Below are 13,453 nucleotides of genomic sequence, written 5' to 3'. Positions count from 1 at the left end.
TTCACACTATTTGTTCATCACCCTGAACAGAGATTTTTCGCCAGTGATGTGGCCCCTTCTTCGTACCCACTGAAGTCAGCCGGGGATGACTCTGGGAAGCGGGGTGTGGGGGGCGTGGTGGAGCCTGGGGAAGCGTGGGGGGCACTGCGATGGGGGCTCCAGGAGCAGCGCCATCATCCCAGCGCTGGCTATCACCCGCTCACTGACCGCGCTCTGTGCCAGGCCCTGAGGGCACGGAGGTGGGCCACTCAGGCAGGGCCTCTGTCCTTCCTGTCGTAAGTGGAATTTACAACGTGGTGGGCAGCAAACAGATAGTGATCTCGGTGGGAGGTGATGGACCAGGATAGTGGCAGTGAGGATGGAGAGGGGGACAGGTCTGAGATGTGTTCTGATGAGCAGACAGGGTAGAAAGACAGAGATCTTGAGGGCCAGCCTTGGGGGGGGGGGGGCAGATGGGCCGCTCCTGCGGGTGGCGCTGAGGAGCCCAGCTTGAGCAGCTGGGCACTCGGTGGTGTCACTCACAGAGACGAGGGAGGGAATAGGGTTGCCCCAGTTTGACACGGGCAAAGTGTGAGATGCCAATCAACTGTTCACAGCGACAGGCAGACCGCTGGCTCCGATCCCCGACGCCTCCCACACATCCTCTCCCTTTGTCACCCAGAAGGAAGGGGGTTGACAGCCTGTTCTGCGGGGAAGGGGACTGAGGTGTGCAGGGGGAGCTGGCCTCTTCTGTGGCCCCGTGGCTCTTTCTCCACCCTTCTCCACTCTGCCGAGAGGCCAGGAGGCTGAGGGCCTTGCCCCGTGGCTCTGGGGCTCGGCCGGTGGGAAGGGCACCAAGGGCTCAGACAGGAGAGGGTGGCTTGGCATTTACCTGCCCCTCCTCCTATTCCCTGGGGCAGGAAACTAAGCCCCCTGTTACTGTGCTGAGGGTGACGCCCTATACCCTGAGTTTCACTCACACGCTGCCCACACTCTGTACACAGTCCTGTTACGAAACACTCCTCAGATGATCTAGTCGGAGGAGCCCTATGCTTTCCCGATGACCATGCCCGATCCACTTATCTGGGGCCGAGGATCCCGCCAGTGGTGAAGCAGGGATTCGGGACCGGGGAGTTGTGGCCCCAGAGCCTGAGCTGTAAGCTCTGGCTCTTTCCTGTCAGGCTGGTCCCTGGAAGAGATGAGAGAAGCCTCAGATTCTGGGTGGAGGAGAAAACAGACAGTGAGAAGGACTTCCCAGTGGGGGACGAGCTTGAGGTTCTAGGCACGGTATACAGAAGGCAGAACAAATAAAGATGGACGACTGTTCTAGCCAGAGGGAACGCGCCAGACTTCAGGGACCGGGGGACTCAAGCCTCAGGGCTTGGGGGCGGGAAGGGAACATGAAATGTTTTTAAGGCCGGCCCGGCCGTTTTGAACTGATTCCAGAACCAGTCGGGAGGGCGAGCATCCCAGAGGTTCCAGTCCCGAGTGGATGACAGGAAGTGGGGTCAGTTGCCCCAACCAGCCCCTGTCTTCTCCAGCCGGGGTGACAGAAGCTCTGACCTGAGAGCAATCTGGCTGACCCTGCGTCCACAAGCGGCCACGTGAAGGAGTGCGCACTTTGTCACAGGGCCAGGCCGTGGGAGGCCCGTGGGTGAGAGACTCAGAGAGCGATGACAGATTGTAGCTCCTCGGGCGAGGTCGCCCCCCGGCCCCGCAAACACGCACACTCCCACGCCCTCAGACACACACAGAGCCACGCACAGGACGTCAAACACACACGGACACGGACACCAGCACGGAGCAGGCCTGCGCCACGGGCCCTGCCTTGCTGGACCTGTGGTCACCGAGGCCGGGTCCCTGCCCAGACTGGGGACGGACAGGAAAGCTAGCCCTGGTTCCCTTCAAAGTGCAATCAGCTATGGTGGACAGGTGACAAAGTGGTGCCAGGACACAGAGGGGCCCCAGGGGAACGTGGGCCTTGGGGAGGGGGAGGGCAGGGGGGCTTCACAGAGGAGGTGACACAGAGTCCCAGCGCTGGGACACACACACGTGCTCACAGACACCCTGTTCCCCCCAGGCACACCCGGCACACTGACCCTGACACACACGGCCCACGTGCCACCAGCACACAACAGACAATTGCACAGACACGCCGACCGTCACACTTTTTCTCAGCGGCACGCGCACGCACGCCCGTGCTCTCACACACGCACGCCCGTGCTCTCACACACGCACTTAAGGTCCAGGCTCGTCCTCCAGCCAAGGCCTCTGGACTCTGCGAAGCAGCGAGCGCCGCGCGCCTCCCCGCGAGGGGCGCCCGAGAGCCGCCGGGGCTGGAGGGCGAGGCCCGGGGCCCCCGGCCGGGAGGCGACGCGCGAGCCAGGCCCGGGCGCAGGCCCGGTCGCAGCGTCCGCTCCGGCCCCTGCCCGCCCAGATAAGGCAGCCTCACGACGGCGCGGGGCCATGACGGCCGCGCACGAGCAGCAAGCGCCGTGCCCGGAGCGCGGGGCTCTGGCCCTCGGTTCCCGAGCGCGTCTGGCGCCTCCAATCGGTCCGGCGCCGGGGCCCTGCGTCTGTGTTTCCGAAAGTTCCATAGCATTCGCTCGAAATGTGACCGTGCTTATTCGAACAGACATTTGCACAGGGTCCCCAGTTCAGAGGCATAGGGTGCAGCTGAAGGGATTCTGGGTCCCCAGCTCCTCAGCGCCGCCCCGGCCCCTCGCCCGCAAGTCGTCAGATGTTGGATTTTTCTATGAATTCTCCCAGAAACCGACAAGGCAGGAACGAACGATGCAGGATCCCCCCTTTCTAATGCGAAGGGCGGCAGGGGGCCATGCGTCCGGGTCTGTGTCCTTTGCCTCTGGACAACCCCCGACTCCTTGCTGACCAAGAGAGGCCTTAGTTTCTCTCGCAGCTTTCTAGGGGGTCTCTACACGTAAGATTTGCCATTTTACCCGTTTTTAGGTGTCCCGTTCAGTGGCGTCGGGTACAGTCTCAGTGTTGGGCGACCATCGACACCGTCCGTTTCATCGACCTAAACAGAAACTGTACCCTTTAAACCGCAGCGCCCCCCCTTCCTGCTCCCCACCCTCGGCCCCTGGAACCTGTCTTCCACGCCTTGTCCTCACCGCCACCAACCACTGCCTCTGCGTCGGCTCCTCGGATGCCTAGACTTTGGGGTCTCCACGGCTGAGGTTCCCCCTGCAGGGGCTCCGCCCATCGCAACCGCAGGGGTCCCTCTGGAGGTCGGGTCTGAGCAGCCTGCTCTGGCCCAGGACGCTGCTGACTCCCTGAGGCCTGCAGGCACTGTGACCATCTGGGCCCAGGTGGTCTCTCCAGCCGCGGCTCTGCCCATTCTCCAGCCCGCAGCCCATCCAGCCCCCGCGCGCCTCCTAAACACGGCTCGCTGTCGCCCGGCGCCCTGCCCGTGTGCACGCTGCCCCCTGCCTCCAGGCCGACCCTATCTCCTCTGTCAAACAAGATTTCTAGTCAGCCGTCTGGACTTCACTTTCTCTCTGGCATCATTAGACGGCTTTCTTGTCTCCTTCTTCCATTCAGTTAAATTTAAAACACACATCGATGGCCCCCAAAGCCATGAAGTTTGGCACCACTAAAAGTGGTGTGCCTCCCGATATGACGTAACAGGGAGTGTGCCCCCAAGGAGGATTTTAATTCTAATGTGGCCTCCAACCTCACTACCAGTGAGGTAGAAAATGGAAGAGAGCGGATCAAAAACTTCCTGAACGTGAGACATTCTACAGGCCGATGACCCAGTTTCATGAACACTTGAATGGGGAGGAGGAACTGTTCATGCTAAAATGATTTAAGACAGATACCAACCAAATGCAACGTGTGGACCCGATCTGGACACCGATTGGGACAGACCAAATGCCAAATACATTTTTGAGACAATCCAGGAAATTCGAACATGGATTGGGCATTATGTAATATTAAAGCAATGCTGTTAGTTTTGTGCGTTGTGTTAAAAAAAAAAATCTCTTATCTATTCGAGATACGTTCTGAGGCGTTTGTGGCTATAATGATATCCATATTGGGGTTTTGATTTAAAATATTCCAGCAAGGAAAGAGTGCGGCGATCGGTGCGGGAAGAAAGTTAGGCGGAGAGTTTAACAATCAGATGGACAAAATGTAGAGGGTCCTGAAGGCTGAGCAACCGATACACGGGGGTTAATTAGACCATTTCTCTACTTTTGGGTATGCTGTGGAAAACATCGGAATGAATTCCATACAAGTTTATTATTGGGTTAAACTCTGTGCTGGGCTCTGGGCGAAACACAATGTCGATGTGTCTCTCTTCTCAAGTTTCAAGTGGGTGGGGAAGACAGGCAAGAAATCAGGCCCTGCTCCTATCTGGGGATCCTGCCAAGTGTAGTCAAATTCCTGAAGACCAAGTAGAATGGTAGTTGCCAGCCTAAAAAAGCATTGTATCTACCTGGAGAACTAGAGGGAAGTCCCGGAAAATGTCATTACGTAGTCAATTATGACCCAGGTGAGGGGGTGTGACACGGCTATCTCTTGGCAGGTTTGACTTTGCCGGGCCAGTCCTCCTCCATCTTGGGAGTGGAGTCCGTAAGTGAAAAATAGAAGCCTCAAAGGAAGTTAGAGATCGGGTCAACAGAACCTCAGAGGCTAGGAAACACCTCGGGAAAAGCACAAAGTTGAAAAATAGGGAATTCTGACTCCACGTTCCCAGGCCTACACCACAAAGCCCCAGCGTTGCCACGTCACCCCTTCCTTTCCCACTCGGCCCTGTGCAGTTGGCCAGACGCACCTACGCATGGCTGCAGCTCTGCGTGGGCTAAGGCCATTCGGGAGAAAAACCCAGAGCAGAATTTTGTAGAAGTGATCACAAGGAAGAGGATGGACGGAAAACGGAGAGCAGAGCCCAGGGTGGACAGCCCTAGACGAGCAGCCTGTTTATTTGAGGTGTGCAGAGCATTCTTCTCTGAGTTTTATTCTTTCGAGTCACTTGCATTTGAAATTTTTACTTTCACGGTCACGTGATCTCCCTGAACTCTCACCAGTAAGTTTCCCCTTTGGCTTGGATACTTGGGTTCGAGCCTTCCAAGTTTAAAGCGGCAGAATCGATTTCGCCTGCCTTTAAGTCTGCACACATTTTCACAACTGACGTCCTTGCGGTGCTTGTGGACTCTTCCTTCAGATCTGCCTCTCCCTTTCTTTGCCATCTGTCAAGGTCCTAGGTCATCGCTCTCCTCCTCTGCTCTTTGGCTGGGACTGGGGGCATGAAGAGTAAAAGGGGAATGAAGGTGTACAGGTAAGGGACATTCAGAGGTGTCGCGGGAAGCCCAGAGCAGTCCAGAGAGCGAGTGACCCTTTGAGGAAGGGGGAGGACACTAACAGAGATATGAGGCCGGTGGGGGTGCGTGGGGGCACGGCCTGCTCGGCCAGGGCAGACAGGGCACAACTCCAGAAGAGGGGCTCCTAGCTGATTCAGTGGCCACCTGGCTTGTCTTCTGTGGTTTGAGAAAGTCAGGGGCAGCAGCCAGCTGGCTCAGCCCAGGGAAGGAGGGCAGTCAGGAGGTCTGGAAGGGCTCTCAGGCCCAGCCCAGCCCCCACTTTCTTGTAGATTTCTCTATATAGGATCATATCATCTGTGAAATACAGGTATTTTAACTTCTTTTCCAATTCGGCAGTTTTTAAATTTCTTTTTGTCTTGTAGCTCTGACTAAAACTTGTAGGATGATGTTGAAATAGCACTGGTAGTACCGGTTATTTTTACAGAATGATTTTTGGTCCCATAATGATGACATCCATTTATGTTGTAGGTCGTTCAGCTTCTCAGGCACCTTTCCATAAGGGTCAAGTTACTGCGATTCAAGTTAGCAGAGCAAGAGCCAATGGGGTCAAGCCCCAGTGCGCTCAGTTGCGTGTGCGTAGGGCTGAGGCTTCTAGTTTATGCTCTGAGTACTTTATATACATTATCTCATAGTATCATCCTCGATGAACAGATTAGGGAAGCCAGTTTCGAGGAAGCTAACTGAGGATCAGAGATGTTAAATGATTTGCTTAAGTTAGAGAACCAGTAGGTGACAAAGCTGGTCCTGCTGGGGTTGTACTAATATGCCATTCAGCTGCACGGGAAGATGACGAAAACCGAAATGTGTAGTGAAGGTGATAGCCGAGAACCAAGGTGGAGTGCATTCCCAGCACCCGCGGAGCACAGCCCTTCCGGCTCCAGCGCCACCCCGCCCTCAGCCCCGCTCTGCTCCTTTAGGCTGACGGCCTTGGGCGTCAACCATTGGTTGTCCTTACAGGGCCTCATGCTCGTACGAGAGGAAGCGGCCAATCAGCGCGGCTTGGCCCCGCCCACCCAGCCTGCGCCAGGAGGCGTTGTCGCGGCCCTCCCGCCGCATGCCGGGAATTGTAGTCTAATGAGGCCTTCCTGCCTCGGACGAAAGGAGATCAAGAACTACTCGACCCAGGAGGCTGAGCGCGGAGCGGTGCCACTTTTAGGAATACTCTACGAAAAACCTGCCGGGTGAGCCGGCTTCCAGGCACAGGTGAGAGGGTTCGTGATCCGGTCTCGGAGGCTGCGGGTGGGATTTGGCCTTACCTCTGTAGCACAGGGGGCCCGGCCTGTTGCGTCGGAGTCCCCCCCGTGTTTGGGGTCGATGGGCCCGACTGGCTGACCCTCTGGATACGCGGAAACTCCCGAGCTCTGTCGTGAGCTTTCTAGGCACCCCTAATATGCCCGATCCCGGGTTGCTCCTCTACGACGCGCCCTCCTTCCTCGCCCGGCGTTGCTCCGGGGCTGTCTCCGCTGTCCCGGCGCCCACTGTGGGGCTCGGGGCGCCCAGTCTCAGCCCCAGGCTACATGCCGTAGCACGCAGGGGTTCCGGCTCCATTTCTTCTCTTCTTGGGGCGAGCCCGCACCCCTTTCACCGCCTACCAGGGAAGACCTGGGTTCTAGACCTGTCGCTGCCACTGCCGTCGTATCTTCTTACCTTCTAGAACCTCACTTTGACCAATAAAATAGAGTTACTTAAGGGTCCTCTCAGGCCCTAGTCCTGAAGTACTTTGCTCTTTCTCCAAGACTTGGAGGAAGAAGCCGAGAGTAGCAATTCCAGAGGCTCCCTGGAGGAGGAGTTGGCGGGCGAGGAGGATAACATGAGGTGGCATTAAGTTCTAGCCATCTGTTTTAAGTGTGATCAGTGGAGTCTCAGCCACCCAGCCATCCTTTTGGTTCACTGCATTTCCTTCTTTCTGTAAATGCTCTCAAGCTCAGTCCAGAAGAGGGCGGGGCCAGGGTCCAGAAGTAAAGGGCTAGGGGTGTGTGTATGGGGGTGACCTGGGGAGCTGCCACCGTGTATCTGCCTTTGGTGCTTGCCCCTGCAGGGAGTGCTGGGTGCTTCCTCCCTATGCCACCCCCACATGATGCCCCTGTCCCGCTGGCTGAGGTCTGTGGGGGTCTTCTTGCTGCCAGCCCCCTGCTGGGTACCCCGGGAGAGGTGGCTGGGTACCCTGCGGCGGCCCTCCCTGGTGTATGGGGGCTCAGTCCTGGGAGCCTGGCACAGTGCCGGCTGCTGGTGCCAAGCGTGGACAGAGGAGCCTCGGTGAGTGTGGTGGGGTGAAGGGCCTTGGGGAGGGGAGGGCTTGATCAGGCTTCTGACTTGTCCTCTTTCTCCTCAGGGCACATTACTCCTCCCTCAGAATGAATGGAGATCAGAAATTGGATGCTTTCATGCAAGAAAAGCAGAATTTCCTCCAGTGTTTCCCAGCGATCATCAAGGTGCTGACCGATGACTTGGAACACCCAGAGATAGAGGAAGCTCTTGCCCGGCTCAAGCAGGTGAGGGATCTGCAACTTAGAGTGAATCTTTGGTCACTCTGCGTATGTGTGGGATCCAGCTGTGGCTTTGGGGGAACTTTGGACAGGTGTGGGGGCAGGCTTTTACCTGGGTGACTCCAGATCGGCTCTGGAGGGGCCTGTGCCCAGGCAGGTGTACTTCCTCACCTGTTGTCCTGCCTTGTGGTTCTGGAGGGCCAAGCTGCTTGGCATGGGTGGAGACCCCTGTGGGTGAAGGCCTTGCACCTTATAAGTCTTTTGTTGAGAAAGGAAATTACGTGTCCAGAAATCATAAGGTGCCACCTTGGGGACAGGGTGAAGGCGGTCAGATATGGGCCTGAGTGAAGCTAGTGTATCTTCAGAAAGTCCTGCTCTGGGACAGGAGCTGTTGCTTCCGTACGTACACTGCCTAAGGCTTTTATTCTTTCGGGGTAGCTAGTAATCCCTCTTTCTAAGCGCTGTCTCATTTGCCTGAGGAGAACCACGTTAAAGGCGCTTCCACCGGATGGGGGTGGAAAGGCAAGCCTGCCAAGCAGATTAGATCTGGTCCTCAGCAGGGCAGCGGAAGGCAGATGAGGGGTCCCAGCAGGAGACAGCACTGGAGCCGTGGGGAATGGGTACCCCAACTTGGGTCCCCTCCAAGCTCTCTTCTGACCAACTTTGAGGAGGGGGCGCCATGTCTTTGATACAGTGAGAGAGGCTTTTCATTTGCAGATAGGTTGAGCTGTGGGCGGGAGGAGGTGGCTGGGAAAGGAGGGCGGGCTTGGTTGTAAGGAGGTCTAGGGGAGGTGGAGGTGGGCGGAGCCTGGGTGTGCCAGCCATGCCCACAGCTTGCCCAGTTTTCCTGGGTTCACGTTGGGAGCAGGGTTTAATGTGCACTGCCAAACTTACCGAGGTACACACGCAGAGGGACAGCCTGGGGTCCTGGGGGGCCGTCCGGCTGTGCTTCAGGACTCGGGGGACGAACTCAGGGAGTAGCCATTCCAGGGGCTCCCTGGGGGAGGAGCCGGGGTTGAGGAGGACAGGGAGTAGGGGCTGGGAGTAGGCGAGGGAAAGGAGAACTCGGAATTCGGCTCTGCTCTGCGGGCCCTGATGCTCTGTGCCCTGCGCTACCCTCCAGGTCCTGGAGAGCAATGTCATCGGCGGCAAGTATCAGCGGGGTCTGCTGGTGCTGATCGCGTTCCGGGCGCTGGTCGAGCCGACAAAGCAGGACGCCGCGAGTGTGCATCGGGCCCTGGTGGTGGGCTGGTGTGTGGAGATGGTAAGAGCCATGCCGAAGGGCTGGGGAGGAGAGGCTCACCGGAGTGGGGTGCCCTGCACGGGGCCGGGTGGACAACTTAGGGGACCTCCCTTGCCAGCAGGGACGTGTTTCACCTGCAGACTAGCTGTGGGCCAGGGCCTTGGAACTGGGCACAGAGGTGTCAGCAGTCCTCTGAGCAAAGTGACAGTTCTTCCAGAAGACTAGTCTTAAGCAGAGATTGAAGACAAGCAGCCCACTGATAGTTTTCGAAAATGTTTTAAAGTTAAGTCTCCTAAATGTAACAAAGACTAGATTTCCCATAAAAACCCAGATTGCTAGCATCACTTGGAAAATTGCCAGATCTGGGTCCAGCTCCCCTGCAGCAGCAGTGGGCGGGTGGCTCGAGGTCGGGGTCGTGACCACCCGTGCTGTCCTGCGTGGTCCGCCTCGCTCCGCTCCGCTCCGGCATTTCCTTGCCTCCTACACCCAGATCGCTTGGCTGTGGAAGGTGTGTTTGCTGGCCTGGCCTAAGGGCTTCGTTAGTGACAGCGGCACTGGGTGCCGGGAGGGGTGCCAGGCCCTGAAGAGGGTGGCGATGAGTCTGGAAGGGAAGCTGCTCAGGGCTTGCTGAGGGGAGGGGCCGCCGGTCAAGGTGGGGTGAGGAGCTCGGTCGGCCATGCTGCGGTCCCGGTCCTAGCAGAGCAGGCGGAGCTGTGCCCGGGGGGTGTTGAAAATGCCAGTCTGAAGCCTGCGAGATGGGGCTGGAGAATGGGATTCACTCCGAGGAGGTGTGAGACGATGACATCATCCCGGGATAGGGCTCTTTCCGTGACAGGGGTGTCCCTGTAGGGATCGGGAGGGGCTGAGGAGCCCGGAAACATGGAGGCGACAGGCAGGGGCGGAGCAGAGGCGCAGAGCTGTGGGGCCGTGGGCGGTGTGGACCGGAGGGCCAGCAGCGCACCTGTAGAATCAGCTGCACCTGGGTTCACCTGGGCGCGGTTTTTAAAATCACGGCTAAAATGCTGTCACTTCTCCAAGATGCCATTTGAGTGTCCACCCTTGTTTTAACTTGGGTGATTTTAGTTATAATTTCCACTTCTGTCTTCTATTCTACCTCATCTCCTTCACCCTCTTATTTTTCTGTTTCAGTATTTCCCTCCTAAAAACAAGGATAGTTGCCCATATAACCACAACACCATTATCACCTCTGCCTTAGTGTGTTTGGGCTGTTGCAACATATACCAAGGACTGGGTAGTTTACAAACAAGATGAGTTTGTTTCTCACAGTTCTGGACGCTGAGAGTCCAAGGTCGAGGCGCCAGCACGGCGGAGTGAGGGCCAGCTTTCTGGTGCGCAGCTGTTCCCCCCGGGGGGGCGTGGCCGAGGGCCCTGTGAGTTCCCTTTTCCCTTTTCCTGCCTCCTGAGGGTTAGGGTTTCAATATTTGCATTTTTAAGTCTAGGCCAGTCGCCTGGCAGGATAGCGCAGGGCCCCATGTGGGAGTGGACATCCCTCAGGTCACACTCAGGCCAGGCCCTCGTGAGGACAGGGCATGGGCGTGTCCCCGTTGCTAACTTCTCATTGCAGTGCAGGCCTGGGAGGACCTGGGAGGACCTGGGAGGACCTTCGAACAGCCCGCAGGTTCTCGATTACTTGATCGGGGCAGGGCTCTGGCACTGGTGTGGTTTTTATTTTTAACGCCTACAGCACCTGGTCCTCCTAGGTGGCCTCCCATCCAAGTACTCACCGGGCCCGACCCTGCTTAGCTTCTGAGTTCGGACGAGATCGGTGTGTCCAGGGTGGCATGGGGCTCGCCTAATAAATAGAAAGTGCGGCTGGGCCGGAATCACTGTAGGGGCGGCCACAGAGGGGGGACAGTCCCGGTAGAAACCAGAGGGTTTTGCAGTCACTCTTGGGAAAGGCAGCAGACCACTCCAAATAAACACGGCGTCAATAAAACGTGTACCTCAGTTGTGGAAAGCCCCACCCCACCCCACCCCACCCCAGGGTGAGGCCAGAGGCCAAGGGACAGGTGGGTGCCTCCTTCCCCAGAGCCTGGGTGGGCCTGGCCCTTTCACACCACCTACACGTGAGCTGGGGGGCTGTGTTGCGTGCTTCCTCTGAGCAGTGGGGCCCTAGGACACACACAGGTCAGGATGAGTGAAGATTCAAAACCATGTCTCGAAAAGCTACTTCAAGCAAGGGACCAGAGTGTGTAGCCCAACAGCGAGAAGTACCACGGGGGAAGGTTATGCATGTCATTCTTTTATTTACTGATCAGACGAACATTATGACACGCCGGCTGTAGGACAGGCGGCATCCGGCCAATGGCATTAAGCATCTTCGCTGATGCTTAAGAGCGTCGAGAGGTGCATGAGGCCCGTGGCTGAAAGTTCCTGGGAGTCAGACTGCAGTCCCGTCCATCAGACCTGCACCCCCAAACGAGCTCCCCGAGGCGGGGCCCTGCTCCTGGGCGTTGGGTGCCCGGGAGCAACACGGGGTCAGCTGTCTCTTTTGTTCGTCAATGCCAAGTCAGGCTGCACGAGGAGATCTTACTTCACGCATCCTGGAGGGTTTGGGCACGCGTGCAGTGTGTAACGGTGTTTCATCTCGCTGACACCAGACAGTTCTAAGGCTGCTCGTCTGGGGGTGTCAGAGAACAAGGGCGCGCTCGTCCCCTCTCGCATCTGGGCAGTGTGAGCCCAGGGGCACAGACCGGTCCTCGGCTTCCCCACCCGGCTGCTTGCTTAGCTCTCAGCACTTCTCCAAAGCCACGGGTGGGAGGGACAATGACGAGAGGCCCGAGGGTCTCACGCCACTCTCCTCCTCCTCCTAGCTCCAGACCTTCTTTCTGGTGCTAGACGACATCATGGACTCATCCGTCACCCGACGGGGGCAGCTCTGCTGGTATCGGAAGGTAAAGTGGGCGTGGGGGCAGGCCGCAGGGAGTGGTCACATGGAGTCTGTCCGGGCGTTCCGAGTGACAGGTGTCGGTTTTCCTCTGTGCTCCGGACAGCCAGGCATTGGCTTGGATGCCATCAACGACGGTCTTCTCATCGAAATGTGTATCTACCGCCTGCTAAAGCGCCACTGCCGGGAGCAGCCCTATTACCTGAACCTGATGGAGCTCTTCCTGCAGGTGCTCTCAGGAGCCGTGGCTTCTGTAGGACATGCCCCCCGAAACCTAGCTGGGCTTGCCCGGGAGAGGAAGAGAGGGAGGGGGGCGGAGGGGGTGGGGCTGGCATGGCGGGAAGGGAGCCCCGTCCCTGTGTGCTTGGAGGAGGGAGTGGTAAAGGGCTGCGTGTGTGTGTGTGTGTTGTGAACATGGGCCTTGAGTTTTGGGGCCATCTCCCTCTCGCTGCCTTTTTGCCTGTGCAGTTGTCATCTGGGGTGGGACGTAGGGCCCAGGATTTCGGGATTCCTCAGCCCTGGAGAAATCCCAGCTCATGGGCTGTCTTCCTACTCAGAGTACCTATGTGACAGAGATTGGACAGAGCCTGGACCTCACCACAGGCCCCCACGACAAGGTGGATCTCTCAGGGTTCACTGAAAAGAGGTGAGGGACAGCGGGGACCACCTGGACGGGTGACGGGGGGCTCCAGGCCGGCACCGCCCCTCTGAGGAGTCATCCTCCCCACCACTCAGGTACAAGACTATCGTCAAGTACAAGACAGCTTTCTACACTGCCTACCTTCCCGTAGCTGCAGGCATGTACATGGTAAGAGAGCCTCGCCTCTCCGCCGCCCACTGATGTGGCCTTTTGGACAGGAGGGCACAGGATAATCTGGTGTTCCCCCTGAATGGCTGTGTGACCTTTCCTCAGCCGTAGGATGAGGGCGAACCCCCACCTCCCAGGATTGTAAGGGCTCACGAGGCTCGTGGCAGGGAAGTGGCCAGCCCGTCGTAGGGTGACAAGAGGCCCTCCGTCAGAGTCGGGGGGGAGGGGGGCGAAGACCGGATCCACAGGCTCCCATGGGGTGAGCCGTCTCCCTTGACCTTGCTTTTCCAACTTGCCTTTTCGCCCTGAGAGAAGTTGGGAATGGCAAAAACATCAGGGAGAAGGGTCAGGGCCCCGAGAACGCTTTCCTCTTTGCTGGGACTTGCAGGAAGGCCCAGCCGAAAAACAGTGGGGTAGAGCTTGGGCCACCTTGTCACGGAAGCCAGGGTGCCTGAAGGGAGAGAGGATCTGGGGCTGCCCTCGGGTGCGACCACACGGGAGGAAGGTGGGGGCCCCTTGGCGCTCGGCTCACTCACGCCCTTTCGCTGTAGGCGGGCATCGATGGGGAGAGGGAGCATGCCACCGCCAAGAAGATCCTGCTCGAGATAGGGGAGTTCTTCCAGATCCAGGTAAGGGGGGTGCGGGGGTGCTGGCCGAGCGGGGGCTCCACCTTTCCTCCCGCCCTGC

At 58.0% G+C, this 13,453-nt stretch overlaps 2 protein-coding genes and 1 pseudogene across 2 annotated transcripts in view; 1 reads left to right on the top strand and 2 right to left on the bottom strand.

Annotated features, from left to right (window-relative positions):
- PKLR (pyruvate kinase L/R) overlaps positions 1-1,132 on the bottom strand; it is a 9,889-nt gene extending 8,757 nt beyond the window's left edge. The window contains exon 1 of the mRNA XM_039849625.1: positions 960-1,132. The gene's annotated coding sequence lies outside the window, so the exon portion shown is untranslated. The remainder of the gene's footprint in view (positions 1-959) is intronic.
- Positions 1,133-6,385: 5,253 nt separating this feature from the next.
- Positions 6,386-13,453, top strand: part of FDPS (farnesyl diphosphate synthase) — a 9,177-nt gene continuing 2,109 nt past the window's right edge. Inside the window, exons 1-9 of the mRNA XM_039849813.1 lie at positions 6,386-6,524; positions 7,360-7,577; positions 7,654-7,813; positions 8,931-9,071; positions 11,885-11,965; positions 12,065-12,187; positions 12,516-12,604; positions 12,694-12,766; positions 13,318-13,451. Of these exons, the coding sequence (XP_039705747.1) occupies positions 7,396-7,577; positions 7,654-7,813; positions 8,931-9,071; positions 11,885-11,965; positions 12,065-12,187; positions 12,516-12,604; positions 12,694-12,766; positions 13,318-13,451 (983 nt within the window). The 5' untranslated portion in view covers positions 6,386-6,524; positions 7,360-7,395. The remainder of the gene's footprint in view (positions 6,525-7,359; positions 7,578-7,653; positions 7,814-8,930; positions 9,072-11,884; positions 11,966-12,064; positions 12,188-12,515; positions 12,605-12,693; positions 12,767-13,317; positions 13,452-13,453) is intronic.
- LOC120592285 (uncharacterized) lies at positions 10,747-10,864 on the bottom strand (annotated as a pseudogene).

This window comes from Pteropus medius, unplaced genomic scaffold, assembly GCF_902729225.1.
Source record: "Pteropus medius unplaced genomic scaffold, Ma_sr-lr_union100, whole genome shotgun sequence".
Classification (NCBI taxonomy): Eukaryota; Metazoa; Chordata; class Mammalia; order Chiroptera; family Pteropodidae; genus Pteropus; species Pteropus medius.
This window is presented reverse-complemented; position numbering and strand designations above follow the sequence as displayed.